This window comes from Rhizophagus irregularis, chromosome 4 (genome assembly GCF_026210795.1).
Source record: "Rhizophagus irregularis chromosome 4, complete sequence".
In the NCBI taxonomy this organism is placed as follows: domain Eukaryota; kingdom Fungi; phylum Glomeromycota; class Glomeromycetes; order Glomerales; family Glomeraceae; genus Rhizophagus; species Rhizophagus irregularis.
In genome coordinates, this window is record NC_089432.1 from 1,878,054 (window position 1) to 1,895,161 (window position 17,108).

Consider the following 17,108-nt stretch of genomic DNA (forward strand, 5'->3'; position numbering starts at 1 on the left):
ATTTATTATCTATACAATATATATTACTATATTATTATTTTCTTTGTTACTACCTACATTATTTCAATAAATTGTCATAATTCATTTAATTTTAAAGTGATAATGTACAGTGAATATATTCATTACGTTTGATTTTAAAAAAAATCATTTTACATAACTGAGTTGTTAAACAATTATCTTTAATTGAAAATTCTTTATAAGAGAAATCCATATCAAAATATAACAACAAGGTTACGGCACGATTTCCCGACGGATGATTGCCCGACAGGTTTGGCCAGAGTTATGCAGAGTTATGGACGATCACGTGGTGATCAAACGGCCAGCTTTAGGCTGTTAGGAAAATGTCCTGTTAGGAAACGGTCCGTAAGCGAACAAAACAAAAAGACGGTATACATAATGGGATCCGACGATCAGAATACAACTCAAACCAGTATTTTTTTAAAAAATTTTATATTACTTTTTCAATTCTTTTATAAACATAATATTATTATAATATCTCGTAATAATTATCGCAAATATTAGTAATATGTATTCCGTTATAAAAAAAATTGCCAGTGCGAACTAATAATATTAAAAAAATTAATTTTTGATTTCTCTCCTAAAGAAATAGTTATCATATCGTTTTACGTGTAGGAAAATATTTCGTAGTGTTACTACAAAGTCTATTGTTAAATTGGGATACACTTGATCGGCGCTTAATCGCACGCCAGTCATGTGCCGTCTTTGAGGAAATTTTATAAAAATATAAAAAATTATTTACTTCGAATCTTTTCAGCTATTATCTTTTTGTTATCATATATAATCATCACCTTCGCTATTCACTCTCGAGAATCATGTGTTTATTGATTATGGTGATGGCGATCTTTTGGCTTCTATAAAATTTTTGGTTAAAAAAGAAATTTTGTTTACATTATTATCTTCACCTTGATCATCCCAAATTTCGAATTGGCGAATATTGGACGAAATTTGTTTTAATTATAGCCCTAATTTTTTGCTAAAATTGCAACCAATTTTTTTTTGACTGATTTTTAATTTTTTTTTTAATTTATCAATTTGTCATATGAAATACAATACGTGCAGATAATTAGAAATATATAAGATTTTGTTATATTTATTGAATTATAAATTAAAATATATTAAAAATTTCTAAATAAAATCAATATAAAATAAAATATGAATAAATGTATTTGTAACAGCCTGTTACATATCTTATTTGTAACATCCTTTTTTTATTTTTTTTAATAATAAATTTAGTATGTGGTTTAAAAATAAAATTTTTATATGCAAAATTTAATTTGGAAAACTTTTACTTAATGTACTTAAGACAGTTTCATAGACAAAATTTCAAGTTATAAGCAGTTTCTTGAAATTTTTTAAAAAATTCTTTTGTCTTGGTTACACGACTGATCTTTTGTTTTTGTTTACATTACGCCTGATCTTAAATTTTAATTGGATAAAATTGGGGTTGTTACAAATAAGATGCGTAACAGGCTGTTACAATTAGATTTATCCATAAAATATAATGAAACAAAATAAAATAAAATAAAATCACAAATAAAATAGAAGCTAACTAAACAAAAAAGTTTTAAACCTTAATGTCAAATTGCTAAGAAAGTGATTAATAAATGGTGAATTTTATGTTTGCTTAAAAAAGTATTATTAATTATCTCATATTTTTATCCAAAGACGATTTTTTTTTGTTATCAAAAGAAACTAGTAAAAAGAAAAATAAAATAAAAGCTGCAACGGAAGCGTAATTTCATAAAACTCACTATCTGAAACCTAAACAAAAAGGAAATAGAAATTAGCTTTTTTTCTTGTTATTGTTTTTGTTGTTATTTTTCTTTTACTAGCCATTTTGAAATTTTACAGAGAGCGAGGGCAAAAGAATGGAAAGCATCGCTGAAACCAACCTCTATTTTCATTTTTCAAAAAGGATCGCATTAACAACGAAAACTAAAAGGAAACAAAGTACAAAAAATAACAAAATCAACCTCCATTCCAAAGGTACCGCCAAACCTAAAGAGTAAAAAGAGAAAAAAAGAAAATTTTTTAACAATTAAAAGTTCAATTTTAAAGAAAATAATACGGACAGGTGATATTACCAGAAGAAATGTTAATTGCTCATCGTTTCGTTGCATTATCTTCGTGGGAAACAGCATGCATATCGTGCAATGTTATTAACTATCCACAAGATATATTAGAGTTTACAACATGATTCTCATTAATTATAATAAAAACGATTACGGTACGTTTTGCCGAAGTCTGTTTCGCTGAAACCCATTTTGCCGAAATCATTTCGCATGAGGGAAGTTTCGCCGAAGTGATATTTCGTCGAATGGGCGTTTTGTCGAATAGACATTTCGACGAATCCTTTTCCCCTTTGTCGAAGGACATTTCGCTGAAAATATTGGTGATTAACACAATTCCTTAATCAATACAAAATGTTTCGTAAAATTGGTGAGTAAGATGAAATTACTAAATAAAATTAATTTTCCTCTACTGTAATTAAAATAAAATAAACAAACGCAACTTGTAATGTGTAAACAATTCGTTTGTCTTATAAAAAAGAAAAGGAAAACTGAAAAATTTCATATCCTTCGGCGAAATGTCCTTCGGCGAAATGGCCATTCGGTAAAAGGTCCATTCAGGGAAATGGCATTCAGTGAAATGCCACTTCGGTGAAACATTCCTTCAGCGAAATTGCTTCGGCGAAATGGATTTCGGTGAAATAAACTTCGGTGAAAAGTCCTGATACCAATAAAAACAAACGTGAAGCTGACTAGGGCCCCGAGCGTATGGGCCGTATGGTGCAAAATAATCATGTAGATCTTGCCTTTTAAGGACAAATCGGTCAAATTTTATTACCTTTTTTTAGAAACTGACTGACATCATCTTAATTTTGGCCCTGAAAATACTAATTTCCAGTTTGCGATTTTTTATAAAAAATTGAATTTCCGAAGACAGATAAAAAAATTGTCAAAAATTATTAAATTTACTAACAGTTTATGTCTCCGACAATCATATTGAATGATATCTAGACATTAACTTTCATATATCCGATTTAATATCAGATATCATAATTTTTTAGGAAAAGCTTAATTAATTCTTAACCAAAATCCTTTATGTAATACTTTAAAAACATTTTTATTTTAAGCCTTTAATTAAATTTAAAATGTCTTATTTTTTCTGTAAATCTTGATACAAATGATTCTAATGCAATTTTTATATAAAACTTAGTAAAAAAGATTTATGATATATATAAGATATCTTGATATTTTCTCTAAAACTAACCAATCAAATTTATCATGATTGCTTGTGTATTATAAATTGTAAATGATAAAGAATTTTAGAAAAAAAAATAATAACTATATAGTAGTTTTTTGGTTCCAATTCCAATATCAATAGAAACATCCTAGATTATTTACAAAAATAAAATAAGATAACATAATAATAACAATAACAATCCAAGTGCATATTTTGAATCAGCTGCTTTTAGATATGATTCAATTGCTTTTTTCATATCAACATCAGTTCCAATACCATTCTTATAACAACGTCCCACATTGTTTACTCCAAGTAAATTTCCTAAATCTGCTGCCTTTCGATATAATTCAAGTGCTTTTTCCTTATCAATATCAGTTCCAATACCATTCTCATAACAACGTCCTAAATTATTTATTCCAAATGAATTTCCTAAATCTGCTGCTTTTTGATATAATTCAAATGCATTTTTCATATTTCCAATACCATTCTCCTAAATTGTTTATTCCAAATGAATTTCCTAAATATGCTGCTTTTTGATACAATGCAAGTGCTCTTTTCTTATCAATATCAGTTCCAATACCATTCTCATAACAATGTCCTAAATTATTTATTCCAAATGAATTATCTAGGTCTGTTGCCTTTTGATACAATTCAAATGCTTTTTTCTTATCAATATCAGTTCCAACACCATTCTCATAACAAGTCCTAAATTATTTATCCCAAATAAATTTCCTAAATCTGCTGCTTTTTGATATATTCCAAATACTTTTTGCTTATCAATATCAGTTCCAATTCCATTCTCATAACAATATCCTAAATTATTCATTCCAAATGCATTTCCTAAATTCGCTATCTTTTGATATGATTCAAATGCCTTTTTCCCATCAGTTTTAGTCCCATATCCCTTCATATAACAATATCCTACATTATATATTCCAGATGAATTTCCCAATTCTGCTGCCTTTTGAAATAGTTCAAATGCTTTTTTCTTATCAACATTGGTATTAATTCCTAAATAACTAATTATTCCAAGTAAAACAATAGAATTTGAATCATCCTGATTACTTAAATTATTAATCTCATGCAAAGTTATATCATGACTATTAAGATAAATTGAGATTTTCTGTTTTTTTATTTCATTATCATCATATTCATCAGAAAGATTAATTATATCATTCATTATCATATTAAAGTTATTCTCAGATATATTATTTGATGAAATTGAAGTTTCTATATCATCTGTATTCATCATAATATTAAAATTTTGAATAACTTGAGATAAATCACCATGTAATGAATCAATATTTTCAGAAATTTCAACATTTAAAATTGGCTGCTGATTGGTTGATGATTGAATATCCTTGTTATTATCATTATTTGATGAAATCGAAGTTTCTACATCATCTATATTCGTCAAGTTAAAATTTTGAATAACTTGAGATAAATCACCATGTAATGAATCAATATTTTCTGAAATTTCAACATTTAAAATTGGCTGCTGATTGGTTGATGATTGTATATCCTTATTATTATCATTTAAGTTAAAATCTTTGATTATATTGTCTTTTGTTTTAAGTACTAGTACTTTTAATTCATCAACTACTTGATTGATAGTTGGAAGATTATCAGGTTCAATATTCCAACAATCTACAAAAAAAAGAATGTCTTTAATTAATTAAAACAACATTATTTATAAGTCATAGTTTAAATTGTATTTACCAGTATAAATTCTTATATATTCTCGGGTGTATCATGAATGGGTGTCTCTCTAAGACCTTGTAAAATACTTAAAGCCAAACCAACATCATATGGTTTATCATGAAAAGGAGGCTTATAACTAGATATTTCCCATAATAATACACCAATGCTATAAACATCACTTTTTTTATTTTAATAAATATAATGATGTTGTACTTTTATTAAAACTTTTTGGATCAGTATAAGGAATTAATCCAAAAGTTTTTGATTGAGAGTTGGATGTTTCCTCAATTCTTTTTGATAAGCCAAAATCTGCTATCTTAACAGTATTCTGATGGACTAACACGTTATTTGAGTGCTATTAATATTAAATTCCATTAGGTTAAAATAACAATTAAAATAAAATACAAATATTTACCAAATCACGGTGCACGATCCCTTCATTGTGCAAGCATGATACTGCATAAGCCAATTGAAATGCAAGATTAATTTTGTCTTTCCAAATAAGATTTTGAAAATTTTCTTTCAAATATTTTCGGAGAGTACCATTTTCAGCATATTTTATCACCAGTGAATATTCTTTCCTTTGATTTTCTTAAAAAAAAAAAAAAAATTTATGAATTAATTTATTAGTTATACATATTATAAAATAAATAATATTAGAACTTTGTCATATGTTCATACCCTTAATGGAAGTCGGGACACCATAAAAATGAATAACATTATCATGAAAATCAACTTCGCGTCTTCACACTGAAGTTGAATCTTAGTAATAAATAAATTATTATATCAAAAATTTACATATCTATAATAATTAATGAAAAATGTTTGACATTATAATTAACTCACAAACAATTGCTTTAACTGCAGCATCATTGATATTAAAAAAAGATTTTATTGCATAACGCTTATGAGAATTCTTCCAATTTGCACGATAAACCTTTCCAAAGCCACTGGCACCAATTTCTTCAATATTATAAAATTGTTCAAATTTATAATATTTAATAAGTTTTTAGAAATGGCATCTTCAATCCATTTATTCCAATCATTTGAATTACTATTAAACTCAGCGTTATTAGACATGTTGGATACAGAAGAATTCTTACTGCAGAATTTAATTTTATGCTTTTCAAAAAATTGGGAAAAAAAATAAGAAAAAATAGATTTTTTTTTTTGTGTTTGTTTTAACTATTTATAATAAATAAAATGGTATCACTGAGCGACAAGAATAACTGTCGATCATCCTTCTTCTAATTTAAAGTTTTAACTAGAATACGCGACTTGCCGAGGACCGATAATGGTGTAGCTAGCCGAAAAATTCAGCCGAAGGCGCAGTAAATTTTTGGCTAACAACACCCAGCCGAAAAAAATTCATGTTGATTTAGAATATTTTATTGGTTCAACATCTAACTATTTTTGGCTGAATATTTTTGGCTAAATACACTTTTTTCAAATAATAGTGTAGTTAGCCGAAATATCCAAATAGCAGTCATTGCTCATGTAACCTCCTAATTCACTTTATTATGGCAATAGCACCCTCTTCAAATATATAATACATTTGCAAAGTTTAAATCAATTTAAACTTGTTTAATTGGCTAAATTAATGATTTTCGAATCCATAATTCTGGCCAAAATTTTCTTAATTCTGGCCTAAAATTGGTTAAATTGAAAATTTCAGGTAAAATGTAACATCGTATATATACAAAATAATCTCCAAACTAAATATGGAATATATAACTTCTTGTCAGTCTCTAAGTGTTTATTGAAATATTTTTTCAAATGCTTTTTGTTTTTTGAGTTGGATCTTAGCTAAAAATTAGTATATTAAAAATAAAAAATAATGCAAAAACTTATAATTTGTCAAAGATAGTGAATAATATAAGACTTTAAATTAAAACAAAAAAAAATTTAAAAAAATAAAATAATGTATGTATATTTTTAAATACAATCAAATCCCTTAAAAAAATTTCCCTTTTTTTATTTTATTTGTATAATTGTATTGTTATAGTTTTAATGGTTAAATACAGTAGGCGATCAAAAGTATACGGACATTTTTCAAAATGAAAAAATTTATATACATAATAATAAAATTAAAATAAAAAATTAAGTTAAACATATTCATTATGTCTTTATTTATTAAACTTTATTAATTGCTAATTCGGTTAAGATCGGCAGTGTTTTACTATGTAAAATCGGGCAAAAAAAGAAATAATTATCTCTTGATCCAATGATCCAATTTCAATGAACTTTTTTTTGTTTTATAGATCTTGATTTCCTCAATAAAATAAAAAATTTATTGAAATTGAAATACTAAATTATAAGAAAATCGTGAAAAAGTATTTCATATTATTATTATGACTAAATTTTAGTAAATCATAAAAAAAGAATTGATTCCTAATTCAGTGATCCAATTTCAATAATTTTTTTTTGTCTTTTAGGTCTTAACCTCTTCTTCACAATAAAAAAAAGTTTGTCAATATTGGACTGCTAGATCGGAAGATAATCACAAAGATATATTTTGCCATATCATGAATCTAAAAATCGTCTGGCAAAATATGTTTTCGCAATTATCTCACGATCTAGAGGCCCAATTTTGACAAAATTTTTTTATTATGTAGAGATTATTGAGATCTAAATAACAAAAAAAAGTTTATCGAAATTGGATCACTGAATCAGGAGATAATTGTCTGCTTTGTTATTAATGGAATTTGATCGTTGTCAGTAAAATATGTTTTTGTGATTATCTCACAACCTAATGGTCCAATTTCAATGAAATTATTTTTATTTTATAAAGGTAATCCAGACTTACAGAACAAAAAAAAGTTCATCAAAATTGGATTATTAGATCATATGATAATTATTTTTATTATTTGCACCAATTTCCCCAATTTTACATAGTAGGACACTGCTGATCTTAACCGAATTAGCAATTAAACTAGATAAAAATTTATTGATAAATTTCATTTTCATTTGTGCCTTAATTCTATGAGATATGTAATTGATCGACATTTAAAATATACCAGAGAAATATATTTTATGCATTTTTTTTAATATACTTTTCAAGTATTTTATCAAGAAATTTAATATAACATGCAAACATAATGTAAATAATAAAATTTTGCATAAGTTTATTAGCTCAATGTAAGGTAATCAAGTAAAATTTTACATGAGTTTACAGAATTTGCAAAATTCATATAAATTTAAGATTTATTAAGAATATTTCAGTATCTAGTGATTGGATTTTTATGATCTTAGATTTATTAGATCCGTCTCATTGAGATTATTCGAATGATAATAAAATAACAATTGTAAAATCAATATTTGGCACACAATTATATTTTAATTATTTAGAATTATTCTATAATATATTTTGATTCAATGATCAGATTTTCGCGATGTTTAGCTCATTAGATTCGTCTCATCGAGATGATTCAAATGATACTAAAATCATATTGATTAGAACGATATTGATTAAGTTACATCATTTTCAAATTTTGTGAACCGCATAATAAAATTAAAATAATTTATGCCATAGATAGTTTCATATTTCTAAAAAATTCTGAAAAATATAAAGCATAAAAATTTGTTTATTATAATTACAAATATTAGATTATAAATTATTTATATCACATTAATACATAATTTTTTGCATAATTTGGTAAAACAAAGTGTCCTTATACTTTTGATCACCTACTGTAAACTATTCATTAATTTAAAGAACAATTAAATATTAAAAATATTTCTTTTTTACAATTAAATTACTAAAATTCTAATATTGAAGTATGATTGGATAGAAATAAATGAGTTAAAAATAACAAATATTTTGTAGTTTTATTTAATAAAAAATAATAATGCACTGTCCAAAAATAAGTATAGTAATGTTATGTACTTCTTGTTTTCTATAATAAATAAAATTTTGTCATTATTTCATATTGATTGCTATTAGGATATTTTGGCTAACTACACTATTATTTAAAAAAAGTGTATTTAGCTGAAAATATTCAGCCGAAAATAGTTAGATGTTGAACCAATAAAATATTCTAAATCAACATGAATTTTTTTCGGCTGGGTGTTGTTAGCCGAAAATTTACTGTGCCTTCAGCTGAATTTTTCGGCTAACTACACCATTATCGAGGACTGTTCCAATCATAATATTTATTATTATTATAAGCATATTTATTATTCAAAATCACCATGAATTTTCTTAAAAACTAAATATTTTTTTTTTAATAATTATTGTTTAAAGTAAGAAAATCCATGAGAATTTTTCTTTAAAACTTTAATTAATTTAGAGTCCTTTTTTGGTAATCAGTGTTTCAAATTGTCCCAGTCGATCCAAATTTTTAAATTATATTTTTATATTCAGTTTCTAAAATGTAAATGTTGCGGAGAACTTCATCCTCCAAGCTCAATAATTTGTATTTATAATAAGAAAATATGCTTATCTATATAATTAAGTGTCTGTCTTTTACATGCAGGAAAAGATTTCAAAATATGGGAGGCAATTATTAAGTATTTAAGTTGATCGGCACTCAACCAAACTAATCCTCTACTGGTCGAAATCAAAACTTTCGACCGTTAAGAGCTTTCGGCATAATTTTTGCTGATTGGTCATGTGATTCATCACATTTTTTGACCAATGGCAAAAATCAGTAAAATCAATCACAAATCGACTGATACTGATTGTTAAATGAAAGCTTGTTCAGTCTTTTGGTGAAAAATCAACTTATACCGATTGTTATACGAAAAATGATTCCTTTAAGATTATTCAGTAAAATTATGCCGATTGGTCATATAAATCAACACGATTTTGCCAAATTTGCCAAATGGTAACTAGTTGGCAATAATTCAACAAATCAGTGACTGAAATGATCAGATGATCCAGATCGACATTTTACAGATCTTTTTAAACAAACTTTTTTTAACTTTTTAAACTTTTCACTTCCTTCCTCCTTCTCTTTCGTCCTTTTCCCTTCCCTTTCTTACACCTTATTTTTTCAGGTAAATGTACACATTGAATTCAATAACTTTTTATTAAATCAAAAAAGTTTCGAGACATTCTTTAAAAAAACGTTTTTTAATGTTAAAAAATGTTTTTTTTTTTGCAGGAAATCGGCTCCGGCATGGATACAAATATTCCAGGTAAAGTTTCAAAAAATTTTCGAAACTTTCTTTAAAAAAACGTTTTTTAACATTAAAAAACGTTTCTTTTTACACTTTTATATAGGAAATCGGTTCTGGCATGGATACTGATATTCTAGGTAAGTTTTGAAAGAATTTTGAAACTTTCTTTTAAAAAAAACATTTTTAACGTAAAAAATGTTTTTTTTTTTACACTTTTATATAGGAAATCAGTTCCGGCGTGAATACCGAATCCCAAAGATAAGTTTCAAAAAAAAAATTCTTTAATAAAACGTTTTTAAACTAAAAACATTTTATTTTTTTAATATTTTTGTAGAGATATCAGTTCTGGCGTGGATACCGAATCCCAAAGATAAGTTTCAAAAAAAAAATTTCAAAACTTTCTTTAATAAAACGTTTTTATAATAAAAATGTTTTTTTTTATATGTTAATTATAGGGAAATCGGTTCCGGCGTGGATACCGAATTCCAAAGATAAGTTTCGAAAAAAAAATTTTGAAACTTTTTTTAATAAAACGTTTTTATAATAAAAACGTTTTTTTTATATTTTAATTATAAGGAAATCAGTAAAGCTTCGCACGAGCCGGCTCGAGCCGAGCTGAGCCAAAATTCGAGCCGGCTCGGCTCGATTAGAATTTTCGAGCTTGGCTCGTGTCGAGCCAACCTCGAGCCGAGCCGAGCTGAGTTTTAAGGTGGCTTGGCTCGAGCCGAGCCAAGCTTTTATCAAATTCTGCATATTTCTCGTAATTTTTTTAATTTTGGCCGGAATTAAGTAATCGACACGGAAATTTCCTTTTTTGAACACCTGAGTAACGTTACACAATCCAAAAAAGGCAATTTTATTTCTTATCAAAAATGGGGAAATACGTTGCACAGGATTCCAAAAAAGGAAATTTCTATGTCGATCACTTAATTCCGGCCAAAATTAAAAATCACGTGACGCCGGCAATAATAAAGAAAAAAAGTTCTGGAGCTCGCGAGCCAGCTCATAACTCGCGAGTCAGCTCGAATGAGCTGTATCAAAGCTCGGCTTGAATGAGCCGAGCCAAATTTATTACGAGCCGTGGCTCAGCTCAGCTCGATATACCTAGCTCGCGAGCCGGCTCGAGCTGGACTGGCTCGTGCGGAGCACTAGAAATCGGTTCCAGCGTGAATACCGAATCCCAAAGATAAGTTTTGAAAAAAAAATTTTGAAACTTTCTTTAATAAAATGTTTTTATAATAAAAACGTTTTTTTTATATTTTAATTATAGGGAAATCAGTTCCGGCGTGGATACCGAATCCCAAAGATAAGTTTTGAAAATTTTCGAAACTTTAATATAAAAAACGTTATTTTTAACATTTTTTTTTATTTTTTTTGTAGGAATTCAGTTCCAACGAGGACGCTGATATTCCAAGTAAGTTTCGTTTTCGAAACTTCTTTAAAAAAAATGTTTTTTAACGTTTTTTTTTATATTATTGTAGGGAAATCAGCTCCTACTTGGATACCAAATCCCATACTAAGTGAACGAATTTTAGAAACTTTGATATAAAAAAATGTTAATTTTAATTTCTAACGTTTTTTTTTATTCTTTTCCTTTCTTTCGCCCTTATTCTTTCTTCTATTGGGTGAAAAATTTTTTTTATTTATATTATTTTTTTTTATTTTGTAGGTTCAGCTTTCAGTTCTTGGGCTTTGGATATATACTAGATGAGTTTCGAAAACTTCGAAACTCTAAAAAAATATTTTTTTAATTTTTTTTTCTTCTTTGTAGGTTTCGGCTTGGGCTTTAGATATATGGGTGAGTTTTGAAGTGAAAGAATCGAAACTCAAAAAAAAAACAATTTTTTTTAATTTTTTTTTTCTTCTTTGTAGGTTTCGGCTTCCAATTCTTGGGCGTTGGATATATACTAGGTAAGTTTCGAAAACTTCAAAACTCTTTAAAAAAATTATTTTTTTAAATTTTTTTTTCTATTTTGTAGGTTTTAGCCTCCGATTCTTGGGCGTTGGATAGGTGTGTTCAAAGTTTTGTTTTCTTTTTTCTTACAAATTATTTTATCGAAGAAACTTTAACTAATCGTTTCTTCTTTTTTTTTGTAGGTTTCTACTTCGGATTTTTGGTTTGGTAAGTTTTAAATATTTCGAAACAAATTTTTTTTATTATTGCTGTTTTCTAATTACTGTGATTAAGGTTGCTTGCCGAAACCTAGGGGTTTAGGCAAGATGGCGTTTTGCCGAAAAGTGAAATTCTGCCGAAACTATATTAAAGTTATATTAAAAAACTGGCGAAACTTTGGAGAAAGGCGAAACTGCCGAAACTTATTATAAATGCCGAAACTGCTAAAACTCTGCCGAAACTATAATAAATCTATAGTAAAATTTTGACGAAACTAATCGTAGGATTTTGAGGAGGTTTAGACAAGCAACCTTAACTGTGATCTAGCATTATTTAATAAAAAAAAAATTTTTTGAGAAAATATGTGAAAATAAAAATTTTATTGTATTTTCAAATAAAGGAAGTATGATTATAAGCTGAAAATTACAATTTTAAGAAAAAATTTTCAATTTTTAAATAAGTTTACTTATAAGTAACTTTTTAAATTTTGTGTAACAAATCGTTTTTTAAAAAGTTATTTATAAGCAAACTTATTTAAAGATTGAAAATTTTTTCTTAAAATTATAATTTTAGCTTATAATCAAACCTCCTTTATTTGAAAATGCAATAAAATTTTTATTTTCACATATTTTCTCAAAAATTTTTTTTTTTATTAAATAATGTTAGATCACAGTAATTAGAAAACAGCAATAAAGAATCGGTTTGCTAACCGTTTCTTTATTTTTTTTGTAGATTTCCCCTTTTGAACTTTATTGGATGGGCGTGTAAGTTTCGAATTTTTTGAAACTTTACTCTTTTTATTAAAGAAACGAACTAACCATTTCTTCTTTTTTTTGTAGGTTTCCATTATCAAATTGGGGTAAGTTTCGAAAATATTTCAAAACTCATTTTTTATCGAAGAAACGTTAAACGAATTGTTTCTTCTTTTTTTTGTAGATTTCTCCCTTCGGACTTTATTGGATGGGCGTGTAAGTTTCAAATTTTCAAAACTTTATTTTTTTTATTAAAAGAAACAGTTGACTAACTATTTTTTTACTTTTTTTGTAGGTTTCCCCTTCAGATTTTATCAGATTGGGTAAGTTTCTTTTGAAACTTCAATTTTTTTATTATAAAAAATGAATTACTGACCATTTCCTCCCTTTTTGGTAGGGTTTCTTCAGACTTTTATCATGTTAGGTGAGGATGATGGGTGAATGCATGATGGATGGTGGACGGTAGAGTCGGTAGATAGTTTATATAGATAATAGATAGATATTAATTAATATGTAATTTTTAATAAAATGAATTAATAAAATTTAATTAATAAATTGTTACTATAAAATTAAAATCAGCTGTACAAAAATCGGTAATAATTATAGGTTTATTAACAATCGTCAATTTGATTTTACCGATTTGTTGCCAATTTCTACTGATCGATTTGTTGACAAGTGGCAGGCGTTATGGTGCAAATCATCCATAAATAATTTTGACGATTTTTTTGGCAATGATTGGCCAAATTTAGACCAGCTTTCGTCCAACATTCGGCAATTTAAAATTTTGCCGAAATGGACTATTCTGACCAGTGCTCTTTTAGTTAAATATTAATGTATCACAAATATTCCTGCTATTTCTTTTATGGTTCAATTCAGAATTGGGTTTGCCGTAATTTATGGCCCACCGTAAGCACAAAAAGTATATACAAAAGTTGGCATTTGAATATATAAAAGTTAACATTTGAATATATAAAAGTTAACATTTGAATATACAAAAGTTAACATTTGAATATATAAAAATCAATATGCTGCCAGTTTTGTCAAATCTAAAATTTTATTACTTAATTTAGAAATAAAAAAAATTTGTTGCCTAATTTAGAAATCTACCGATTTTATGGGCCACCCAAAAAACATGAAATTTTATTTTATCACATTTGTGATATATATTCAAATGATAACTTTTGTATATTTGAATGATAACTTTTGTATATTCAAATGATTACCTTTGTATATTCAAATGTCAACTTTTGTATATTCAAATAACTACTTTTGTATATTCAAATGACCACTTTTGTATATTTGCATGTATAAAAGTAGTCATTTGATATACAAAAGTTAACATTTGGATATACAATAGTTGTTATTTGTATATATATTTTTGTATATTCAAATGATAAGTTCTGTACAGTATATACTTTTTGCATCTACAATGGGTTATAATCACAAACCATTTTGCATATTTATGGCTGCTGAGATATGATGGCTTTATTTGTAAAATTGTGATTGTAGGTGCATATGTCATAAAATGCATTATGTAAATTAATTACTACAGCTTTGGTTGTTGTAGTAACCTTATAGTGAATTTTTTAAAATTTTACTATAGTTTATTTTAATTTACTGTATGTTATTTCATATAACCAATTTTTTTGTTATACACTGTAGATATATTAAATAAAATAAAACTAATCTTGAAAGTTCATTATCAATCAAAAGTAAAGTATGTGAATGCAGTTCAAAAAATTTCTCCTTCCAAAGTTTGCCATAAAAATTTGAAGAAATGAAAATTATGCACCTGGCCAATCATTCATCAGCTGCTGGATAACAAGAAACATCCTATCAAAGCATAATGGAATAAAATCTGCAAATACACTTTAATTCTTTGATATAATTATGAAATTTGATTACATTTATCAATGATGAACATTAATATGTTTCTAATTTACAAATAACTGAACTTCCAATCCAATAATATTCCTATAAAAAACATTTATATGATTAGTACACTGTATTTTCATATTTTACAAACACTACATATTATCATAACACCCGTATTATTACCATATAATTACAGTTTTTTTACAGTATTTTCACAGACTGTATTTCTGCATACAATCATATTATATATACAGTTTGCATACAGTATGTTTTTTCAGTTTAACCTGTATGTTTTATACTTATAAACAGTTATTTCATCATTTTAAACAGTAATATTTATACTTGTAAATAGTATATTTTATCAGTTTAAACAGTATGTTTTATATTTATAAATAATATATTATATAAATTATTTTATAATAATACTAGCCAGTTTTATAAAATAATGCCAGCCAAATTTATATAAGTAATATCAATACAAATAAATTTGTAATAGTATATAAAACACTAAATAATATTTAATTTTTTAAAAAAATAAGAAACATACTGTATATAAGATTTTTTAATAAATGTAAAATCTCTTATATTATGTAAGGATATAAAAGTTATCATTTCAACTGAATATACAAAGTTAACATTTAAATATATGAAAGTTGTTATTTGAATATACATTTTTGTATATTCAAATGATCATTCTTGTATATTTAAATGTATAAAAGTAATCATTTGAATATATAAAAGTTATCATTTGAATATACAAAAGTTAATATTTAAATGGGTTTTGTTTTTTATCGCACCTGCGTTATGTCGCACCCTATAATATGTTACATATAAAAGTCAAAAATGACATTCTAAATCCTTTTTGATATATTAAGAAAACTTGTAGGGCGGTCAAAAATACGTATAGTATAAGATTTCTTATAGTACATAGTAAGTGCATAAGGCCTCACGCAAGGATTTTTAAAAAATAGGAAATCTTAATGAAGTCATGTGATCAAAATGATCAACATAATTTAATATATAAAAACTAGTGTACATTTGGATCTGTGAGTTTTAATGCTGAAAATAAAATTTATGCTAAAAATTAGAGGTTGATTCAATAATAATATTAATAATCTTACTGATCATAACTGATTAATTAATTTAGTAAATATAAAAAAAAAATATTAAAATTTTTTTACTCATATGTTTAGTATAAGAAAGTGGTATTTATTAATTCAAATAAACAACAAAAAAAATATTAATTTAATTTTTTAAAAAAGCTCAAAGCACTTTTTTGCTTTGAAACTTACTGATAAAGTTTTGAAATCATTTTTTAATAAGAATAGATCAGTGTATACAATAGATAGATATAAAAAAATTTTTCTAGGATTTTTTTATATTAGATTGGTATAGTATAATGAATAGATATAAAAAATTTTTTGGAATTTTTTTTTAATAATAATAGATTGGTATAAATATATTTTGAGTTTTTTTTAACAATAAAGTCAATAGAATAATGGATAGATATAAAAAGTTTGCTAGAATTTTTTTAATACAATAAGTTGGTAAAAAAATAATTTCTGAGATTTATGACAAATTGATTGGTATAGCATTGAGATCCCCCAATTCCCTCTGTCATCAATTTACAGAGTTGCCACATCGAACGGGCATTCCCATGGTCGAACGAACGAATAAATGAATGAACGAATAAACGAACGAACGAATAAACGAACGAACGAACAATTAAACGAACAAGCAAATAATCGACGGCATAATTAACAAATAATATAATCGCACAACAACAATATACAACAACATTCTTGGTTTACAACATAAATAGCGTTAGTAATATAAAACATCAAGCGATATAAAATAAAATTTAACTTCTCTAAATTTTCCCCAAATTATATCCACTTTTACCTTTAATTTCAAACTTCGATAGCTCTCGCTACGAATTGTTACTTTCCAAAAGTGTATATTTAATTCACCTTAAAATTTCCATTTATTCAATTAAAATTAATTAAGCAAACATTAATTAAAGTTTAGGGCGAACCTATTACCTTTAATTAACATTAAACTTTACTAACAAATAATTAAAAAATAAAACTTATATTTTTATTGAGTTCTGTGGATGAGAACTGTGGAATTATTTTGAATTCTGTTCTCTTTTTATACAAATTTTATGCTACTTTCTATTCTATCTATATACTATCTTTTATGTTCTTTTTACATATTATCTTTGAACTATCTTTCTAATATACTATCTATATTTTAAATACACTATCTTTTAATATGCT

The 17,108-nt window shown here is 26.0% G+C and overlaps 1 protein-coding gene across 1 annotated transcript; it reads right to left on the bottom strand.

The window, feature by feature from the left end:
- Nucleotides 1–3,424: 3,424 nt before the first annotated feature.
- On the bottom strand, nt 3,425–6,048 carry OCT59_023775 (uncharacterized protein; the record flags this gene model as incomplete). Its single annotated transcript, XM_066134948.1, has 6 exons — nt 3,425–3,757; nt 3,956–4,914; nt 5,182–5,323; nt 5,384–5,559; nt 5,650–5,711; nt 5,906–6,048. 6 exons carry the CDS (start codon nt 6,046–6,048, stop codon nt 3,425–3,427), a joined length of 1,815 nt encoding a protein of 604 aa, XP_065991026.1.
- Nucleotides 6,049–17,108: the final 11,060 nt, after the last annotated feature.